The sequence below is a fragment of the Pteropus alecto genome, unplaced genomic scaffold, assembly GCF_000325575.1.
Source record: "Pteropus alecto unplaced genomic scaffold, ASM32557v1 scaffold113, whole genome shotgun sequence".
Taxonomy (NCBI): Eukaryota; Metazoa; Chordata; class Mammalia; order Chiroptera; family Pteropodidae; genus Pteropus; species Pteropus alecto.
Window position 1 is genome coordinate 8,106,090 of NW_006433949.1, and position 9,419 is coordinate 8,115,508.

At 56.9% G+C, this 9,419-nt stretch overlaps 1 protein-coding gene across 1 annotated transcript; it reads right to left on the reverse strand.

Moving 5' to 3' along the window:
* Nucleotides 1-18: 18 nt before the first annotated feature.
* ADORA2A (adenosine A2a receptor) lies at nucleotides 19-8,977 on the reverse strand. The gene is given in 3 exon segments (XM_025044553.1): nucleotides 19-1,603; nucleotides 1,605-1,752; nucleotides 8,177-8,977. Coding segments are annotated over 3 exon segments (1,245 nt in total). The 5' UTR covers nucleotides 8,509-8,977; the 3' UTR covers nucleotides 19-838.
* Nucleotides 8,978-9,419: the final 442 nt, after the last annotated feature.

Below are 9,419 nucleotides of genomic sequence, written 5' to 3' on the forward strand. Positions count from 1 at the left end.
GGACAAGCTTAAAACACAACATGGCTCATTTTTATTTTATCAGGAAAAAAACAAAAACAAAAACAAACAAAAAAACAACCATTCCCTTCAGAAGAAAAGGCAGTTAGATAGGGCCTCTCCTGAGGTACCCAGGCCCGCCCCCCTGGCCGGCCAGCCCCAGCTTCCTCTCTTAAGCCACACCCTGGCACCACTCCGTTATGGCTCCGTGCATCCTCGAGCCCAGCTTCGTCACCCAAGAGATGGCCCTAGGACCGATGATGTAAGAAGCACATGGCAGCTCACAGCAGCGGGAAAGGGCTGCCTGAGACTCCCTGGGCCAACTCCTGGTGCCAGGACAATAGACCCTGCAGCCAGGGAGGGGAAATAATAAAATAAAAAGGACATCCTCACACTTATGTTTTCTCTAGAAAATATAAATGCCGCCTCCGGGCACAGCAGCTCCAGAATCCTTGGAAAGTCTGGGGAGGCTGGTGTGTGGGGGGCACTCCCCAGCCTCAGGGCCAGCCAGCCTGCTCTGCTACAGCTGCTCTGTGAAGACCAGGTGGCACTTCTGGATGCTTCTGGAGTGGGGACTGGGCCCTGCCCAGCCAAGATGCTCTGGTGCTGTGGCCTTGGCCTGATGTCGGGTCTCCCAGCATGAAATGTCCGCTTCGTCGGACTCCAAACCCTTCCTGCTGGGCCTCATGCTGTGCCAGCCAAGGCTCCCTCTTCAGTCCAAAGTGGGAACCAGCCACAGGAAGGGTCCCCCAGCTCACTCGCTCTTCTCCCAACGTGACTGGTCCCGTCAACTAGAAATAAAGATTTCCTTCCTTTAGGGAGGGGCAAACTCCGTGGCTCGTCAGGACACTCCTGCTCCATCCTGGGCCAGGGGGCCGTCAAAGCCGGGGGATTCTGGGCTCGCTCCCCTGAGCTCATGGCTGAGGAGCTCCATGTCCGGGAGGCCCGTGTCTCCATGGGACTCGTGGGCACCCTCTCCACTCACCAGCCCCAGGGCATAGCCATTGGGCCGCCGTTCAGGATTGGGGGCGCTGCCATTGGCCCACACCCCAGAAGGGTGGCCATTGAGGCGGAGGCTGATCTGCTCTCCATCACTGCCATGAGCTGCCAAGGCCCGGGCACTGGTGCCACCTGCCTTGAAGGGCTCGTGCTGCCTCAGGATGTGGCTGCGAATGATCTTGCGGAAGGTCTGGCGGAACTCGCGAATGCGGTAGGCGTAGATGAAGGGATTCACCACAGAATTGGAGTGGGAGAGGACGATGGCCAGGTACATGAGCCAGGGCGGGGCATGGCTGCACTCCTGGCAGAAGAAGGTGAAGCAGTTGATGATGTGCAGGGGCAGCCAGCAGAGGGCGAAGAGCCCCACGATGATGGCCAGCGACTTGGCCGCATGGACCTCCTTCTGCAGCGTGGACCGAGTCCGCTCCCCTGGCAGAGGCTGGCTCTCCATCTGCTTCAGCTGCCGCCGGGCTGCCAGGAAGATGCGCAGGTAGACACCCAGCATGAGCAGTAGGGGCACCAGGACACAAGCGAAGAAGTTGTAGTACACCATATAGTTCATGGGGACCACGTCCTCAAAGAGACAGGCCACCTGGCCTTCCTCGCATTAAAAAAAATTCCTGCGAGTGGTTCCTGTCCTTCAGCTGACTGCAATTGTTCCAGCCCAGCATGGGCGTCAGGCCGATGGCAAAGGACAGCACCCAGCAGATAGCAATGATGCCCTTGGCCCTCGCGCCGGTCACCAAGCCATTGTACCTGGGGAGAGAAGCCCAGCGTCAGAGGCCTGAGAAACCAGGGTAGGCAGGGCCAAGAGTCAGAAACTCATGCCCTGCTTCCTGCTCCTGGCCTCGGTATCCTCGGTTCAGGGGAGGGTCAAGCCTCGCTTTGGACCTTACAGGAGATAAGAGGACACAGGCACCCAGGAAAGGAAACCACTGCTCAGACCTTTAGAGAGTCACTGGACAGCATTACAAGTAGCCCCGAGACTTGATTAGTTTGGTTTGAGGGAATGAATAAGTGATTTTTTGGAGGGGGAGAAGATGTCACCTCCACATTGGTCTTAGATGAGGCTTCCCTTCAGAGTGGGAACGGGTCGGGAGGGCGGACTCCTTGGCTGGGGGCAGAACCGGCCAGATCAGACCTGTCGGTGATTCACATCTCTGATACTCTATGCTCTTCCTTCCCGACTTAGGGTCTTCAGAAGTGGCACAGCGGGGGTAAGCGAGGGGTGGAGGTCCCAGGTCAAATGAGATAGCCCTTTTCCCCTCCAAATTCACCCACGGCCCTCTGGAGAGAGATGAGATCAGTGTGTTTTAACCTTTCAATAGCAGTCTTAACTGTGAGGAGGAAAGAGTTGCATGAGGTACTGAGGTCCAGAGAGGAAAAGTAACCTGCCTGAAACCCCTCAGCACTCTGGAGAGCCAGACTCAGTCCCAGGCTCAGGGAGTGGCCTGATCTGCTGGCCAGGAAGCGGACCAGCCCACAGAAAAGGTGGCGTAGGTTTCACTAAAAGAACCAAAAAATCCTCTCCCTGATTGAGGAAGGGGACCTCAGTGATCTCTGAGGGATGACCTTTTGTTACCGGTTCTGATTCTGGTGACAACAGACCGCCCTCCCCTCTACCTGGTAAACTCTACCCACCCTTCAGATTCAGGCTAGATATCTTCTTGAAGAGGTTTCCTGCCCAAGAGCAACTAATCCCTACCCCATCTGGGCCCCCGAGGCTGGGGCCCCGGGGTGCAGGGCTTTCCCACATCCGTCTCCACATCGCCAGCATGGAGACGGGGATACAGTAGGTGCCGAGGAAAATGTGCTTTAACTTAATTCCAGAATTGGAAGCATCTATAGACATGATGCAGTCTGTGGAGGGCAAACACGGGGGCTTACGGGCAACAAACACGTGAGACAGGCTGGCAGGTGTCTACTCTGTGTGCAGGAGGCAGATAACACCGCTCCGCCCCTCGCCGCCATGCGGAATGTGTGCCCAGTGCCACCAGGTCTCAGGAGGGGTGGGGGAACCGATTTCCTGGGCAAAATCTCCCGTGCCGCCAACTAATTCAGATTAACAAAAACTTGGTGGCTCTGACCTCTGATCCAGCCCAACCCCCTCATTTTATAGTTGGGGAAACCAAGGCCCAAGGAGAGGAATGGACTCATCTTAGATGTTCCAGGAGCCCAGAGGCAACTCGGGCCAAGGTAAGTTTGTCGATTCTGAAACTGTCCATTCTGAATGCAAACAGTAAGCAGGCAGGGCCATTCCCAGGAGCTCCACGGCCCTGCTCAGAGGGGGCTTGGTGCCTGCAACAGAGTTGGGCAAGAAGAGGGCCAGGGACTTGCCCATTTCTACCAAAAGCTTGCAATGCCCTACTCCACTCTGGAGCCTCAAATGCGAAGTCACGGGCTTTATTTTGTTTCATTTATTTATTTTTTTTCTGCACTTAATCCTTACTTACATAGCACTTGCTCTGCGCTACACACTGTTTTTAGTACTCTACAAATACTAAATATAAGTACTGTCACTCTGCCTCTCTGACCTTCAGTTTCATCATCTGTAAAATGGGACGAAGAATCCAGGGCCTGTGAGTACTGGTCCATAAGGCAGAACGTAAAACCAGTAGGTGGAAATTACAGGGAGTTCAGATCGTGGCTCAGAGTAAGAGCTTCTCAGCGGAGCTGTTCACAGGAGAGATGTGCTGCCTCAAGTCGCAGTAAGCTTCTTGTCATTCGAGGCAAACAAGCAGAAGCAAGCAGTTTTAGGGATGGTGTACAGCAGCAGTCCCCAACCTTTTAGGCAGCAAGGACCAGTGTTCCCATGAGAATCTGATGCCTGATGACCTGAGGCGGTGATGCTGGCCCTGGGGAGCGGCTGCAGATACAGAGGAAGCTTCACTCGCCTGCCACTCACCTCCTGCTCTGCGGCCCTGGTCATAACAGGCCATGGACTGGTAGATATCTGTGGCCTGGGGGTTGGGGACCCCTGGTGTAAAGGATCCTGGAGGCTACCTGCCTTGAGGACTTTCAAGTTGTCCTCCAGCAGCAGACAACTTGAAAGACAACTTCTTGCCCTCATTCCCAGGCAGTGACAGAAGTGTAGCTGCTGGGGAAGGGAGGAAGCTTAATAATATTCACTGAATGTGTGGTGGGGATGCCAGGGCCTGGCGCAAAGGCTTCAGGGACACGGTCTGAAAATCCCTGGTCTGCCCAGTTGTCAAGGGGAAGTCTGCCACTGCGTCTGGAAAGAAAGCCCCTTGTGGGGACAGAAACACACACCAATAGCACTTGCGTATGTGTCAAGAAAGTCTCTGGAAGGGTTCCCAACACTGCCTTCCGGGGAAGGGAGTGGAGCTGGGGCCGGGGGCAAGGGGGAATATTTTTCACCACACACCCTTTTGCTCTTTTTTGATGCGTTAGTACATGAAAGTATTAGTCATTTTTTAAAAACAGATTAATTTTGTTATTCAACGGAAAGATTAAATTTGTTATTCAAAGGAAAGCCCTTAGGCTTAAGGCCCTGGACTCAGGCCCCGAGGGAGCTGGAACAGCATTAGGGCCCAAATGGAACAACGGCTAAGCCACAGCCCGACCCAGCAGTGTCCCCTGGGACACATCTGTGATTTAGAGCAGTCACATCTTAGCCTCTTGGGGCCCAGACGTAGACCGTCTGGTGGAAGAGGTGACATGGCCATCCAGCATGTTCTGGGGAGCGCACAGGTGTCATAGGAAGAGGATGCCAGAGCCACTGCCCACACTTGGAGGTGCCTGTACCGCTCTGGTCCTCTAGCTCTCAGGCTGCCCCTTCCTGGGGGCTCTCTGTTATCCACATTGAAGGGTCACCCCATGATCCAAGAATCCCCTCCCATGATTCCAGGTAGGGCGTCGGGTGCATTTGCCCCGTACAGAGGAGAAGGGGAGCTTCCCTAAGCTGTCCCAAGGAGCCTGTGATCCAAGATTGAAGAGTTACTGAGTTTGCGTGAAGCCCAAACTCCATCCTGGACACCAGCGGTCCTGAGCTGGCCTTACTCCTTCCTACCTGCCTGTTCTTCTGTCTCCATCACCTCTCCCCAGCCCAGAGCCCCAGGCTCATTCCTTCGTAGGGCCTTTGCCCAGGCTTGGTCCCCTTCCTGTTGCACCTGTGTCCCCCGACCCATCTTGCAAGACCCATCAGTGTCACCTCCTCCAGGGAGCCCTCTCTCCTGATCCTGCCCTCCTTAGAAGCTGGGGCATTCAGGTTTTGTCTCCATGGGGGTGATTCATTACATAAGACTTCAGGCCTCCTCATCAACTGCTGCTCAGCACTTGGCCTGTTTGCCAAGGAGAGAGAGTGCTCACCTGAGAGACAGGAGCCAATGCGTGCGAAAGTCCCCTGGGCAAAGGAAGCCTCTGTCTCTTACCCTGGCCTCTCTGTCCTGGGGGCTCCCATCTCTGCCTCTGGCCAGGCTTCTTTCTCACCGACTTCCTGAGTAGGCCCTGCCCTAGCCCACCAGGATCCCTGCACTTGGAAAGAAGCACATAGATTTTTCTGAAACTGAATTCTTAAAAAAAAAGGGGGGGGGAGGCGCGGGGGGAGGAAGGAAGGAAAGAAGAAAGAAAGGGAGGAAGGGCAAGTGCCGCAGGCCTGGGGCTACGCAACCAGGGCACGGGTCAGAGGCTGGGGCTCAGAGTAGCCACATGGACCTGATGAGTGGAAAAGGACACCAGAGGGGGCTCGGTTCCCAGCTGGAAGGGGACAGAGGAGGACGGGCAGGAACGGCAGCCCAGCCAGGCAGTGGCTCCAGGGCCGCCTGGAGCTCCGGCTTCTCCTGTTCCTCCACCTAGTTCCCCCTCATGCCCAGTTTGCCCTCAGGAGCCCCCACAAGAACACCTTTGCGAACCTCACCCCCTGGCCACTGCCAGCCCAGGGCCCTTGAGGAATTGAAAGGGACCCAAGGAAACCTGGAACCGTGTGAAGGGTCCTGGAGTCCCCAGTGTCAGGAAACACTTTTCCTTCTCCAGCTCTGGCTTCCCCATGAGTAACAGGAGGGTCATAATATCCGCCCTGCCCCAGCCACAGTGCCTGCTCCAGGATCAAGTGAGATGCTACTGTGATAACATCATCTGGCAACTGTGAAGCTCTCTGCCCGAGAAGGAGGCTGAGCAGCAGCAGCATCCTCACCCCCATCAGCTCCCAGATCCAGGAGACCCAGGCTGATCCTTCCAAAGGCTTATCAAGCAGAGTTCAAATGACCAGGGTCTGAGTACAACTAGGTCCCATTCCAGAGGATCATGGGAGTCAGGCATGGGGTGGAGGGCAGGCTCATGACTCTATCCAGGGGCCTAGCTCTGAGCCTCCGACAGCTCAAGAAAGAGCTGAATCCCTACCCACCCCACCCACCAACCTCCTTCAGGGCCTTGTCACTCCCATCCACTCACTGGACCCTCATAACACAACACCTTTGTGAGCTCAGAAAGGTTCGTTCCCTCTTACAGACCAGAGAGGGACAGCTGACTTTCCACGGTCACACAGCATGTCCCATCCTCCTACATCGGGGAGTCATTCTTTTGACTCTCAGAAAACAAAAGCAAGAAAAAGAAGCTGAGGCCATTTCGGTTGAGACCAGCAGCCTTGATCTCTCCCTAGAATGCTGTTGCCCTGTGAGTCAGGGGAGAAAGTGAAAGCAAGGCCTCTGCTTCCCCAGAGAATGTTTCCATCAGGGCTGGCCCAGCCCTAGCCCATGCTCGGCCTGGTCTACCTGGAAACCCACAGACAGGCCTCCATATTCACAGCCGTCCCTCGACGAGCCTGGACTCTGGACTCAGCTCTGCCCGCTGAGGCTGGCCTTCTATTTTGACAAGGGTGCTAGGCTCTCCTGCGATGCAGAGCATCCCGTAGGGCCACATGGGGCCCAGGCTCTTTTCCTCATTTGAGCAACATGACGAGGGTGCCCGCTTCCCTCTTAGAGCCCTTGTGACAAGAAATGGTCACTTGGTGCAGGTTCTGGGAGACAAAGGCCACCCTGTGACTCAGCTCCCCAAAGACTGAAGGTGCAGTGGGTGGCAGGCCACATTTCTTCCCAGGCCCAGTCCCAGCTGTGCTACTAACTCGCTGTGTGGCCCTGAGGGCTGGCTCCCTTCTCTGGGCCTCATTTTTCCATCCAGAAGATGAGAGGAAATGACCTCTACGGGCCCCCTTGGGCTTGACACTCTAAATTTCCATTTGCTCATTAAGCCTGCTTTTCCTCCTGGCTGGGGTGCCCTTGGCCCTGCGTGGGGCGGCTGGGGTCTGCTCCACAGGTAGGCACCCCACCTGTTTGGGAGAATTCACCAAAGGGAATGGGGTACGCCAGTCCTTTGAGACCTCCCTCAATGGGGTCCCAGCCACCCTTCTACCTCCAGCAGGAGGGACATTCCTAGACTTCCTGGCCAGGTAGGTGGAGGCCTTGGGGCTCAGCCTCCACCTCCAGCAGGAGGGACATTTCCTAGACTCAAAACTGGCCAGGTAGGTGGAGGCCTTGGGGCTCAGCCTCAGGGGAAGTCTTCGCTTACACAGTAAGTGGCTGAAGGATCCAACACAAAAATCCCCTCCACCAGCCCGCCCTCCTCTCCCCAGTGCACAGGCTGCCTCCCAGACCATGAGTACTTGGTGACCTAAACAGCACAGAATTTGCATATAGGTTCAAATGACTCACTGTGGCATTTGGCCAAGTCACTTCCCTTCCCCTCTCTAGGTCATTTTCCTAATGTGCGAACTGTGAGACCAGCCCAGAGGAGCTGGAGGAGGGCGGGCAGGCTTCTAGCCCCAAGGTCCTGTGGTTTCCCCGCGGCGCCCCGCCCACCCCAGCATCATGCTGTGCGAGGGATGGGCCAGACTCACAACCCAGGCCTGGGCCACATGCATCTACCAGAGCATGGCGGCCTCTACCGCGTAGCCTGCGGGAGTCTGGGAAGGGCCAAGGTGCCATGTGCCCACAAGGACAGCTAGGCTGTACAACTGCTGGCCACGTGTCAAGACCTGGGCAGCCCCAGACTGAGCTCCATGGCCCTGTCACATCAACAGTCTGACACCACAGACCTCACCCTGACCCTGGGTTCACCACACAGACCAGACCCTGGCACAGGCAGCCTTTGAACAAACATGAACCCAGCACGAGCTGTGCCATGGAAGAGAACACGGGGCAGCCCACCCCCGGGGCCCCCAGCTCACCGGAGTGGGATGCGGATGGCAATGTAGCGGTCAATGGCGATGGCCAGGAGGCTGAAGATGGAGCTCTGTGTGAGGACCAGGACAAAGCAGGCGAAGAAGAGGCAGCTGTGGCAGGCGGCACAGAACCCTATGCTGATGGTGATGGCAAAGGGGATGGCAAGGACTCCCACCGCAATGTCGGCTGCCGCCAGTGACACCACAAAGTAGTTGGTGACATTCTGCAGGTTGCTGTTTAGCCACACAGCCCAGCACACCAGCACATTGCCCAAAACGGCCAGCACAGCAATGGCCAGCTCCACCACGATGTACACTGAGGAGCCCATGGTGGGCATGGCCGCAGACAGACAGAGTCGGCAAGGACGCGGGCCGGGCCAGCTCACGGTCCATAGCTGCAGTGCAGCTGGCCCTGCTCAGGCCCCTGAGCCCCTTCCTGACAGGAGCCAAGAGCGTCCCTGCTGTTAGAGCGGACGCTCTCTAAGGGCTTCTCCACGGCTGCCTTGGAGTCTCCAGAAAGCAGACCCCCTCCAGGGGCACCGGTGGCATCTTGGATCAGCTCAGCATCAGTTCCCAAGGTACCTGTCAAAGGAGAAGCCACATGAGGACCCGGACCGCGGCAGAGTGGGCACAGCTAAAGAAGGTTCCCGGGAGTGGCCCGCAGCCACAGGTTCCGTTTATTTTCTAGTAGAGCTGAGAATCTTTCCAAGTTAAGTCACTAGTGTCAGCCCCCCGTGCTCAGCTTCTCAAGCCCTCGGTGGCAGCCCTGCCAGTCTCCTGGTCCCTGAGCTCCAGCTCTGCCATGACCCTCCAGCTCTCCCAGGCCCACCCACCTTTTCTCTCAGGCAGCCTCGGTCAGCTCCATCCCCCGCGAGCTCTCCCTGGAAACTACCAGCACCTCCCCACACGGCCCAGGTCAGGAGCAGGACCGATGATCCCTAGAGCTCCCATCTGGAAGGATCTGGGGGTCCGTCTGGGCCTGTCTCCCACTGCCAGCCGGTAAGTCCTCTTGCCTCACCAGCAGCGCTGCACAGGGTGGCAGAGCAGGCACAGAGGGAGCCCGCCCCTTAGCAGCCCCCGCCAGCTGACTGCACACCTGGGCGGGGCAGCGGCCTCGCCTCCCTTCTCCCACGCCCACTCCCCAGCCTTCTCCTCTGCCTGGCTGACACGGGGACAGACTGAATTCAGTTCGGCGTCAGGCAGAAAGTGGGGCGCTCAGCCTGGACTTGCTGGGAGACCGTGGACGAGG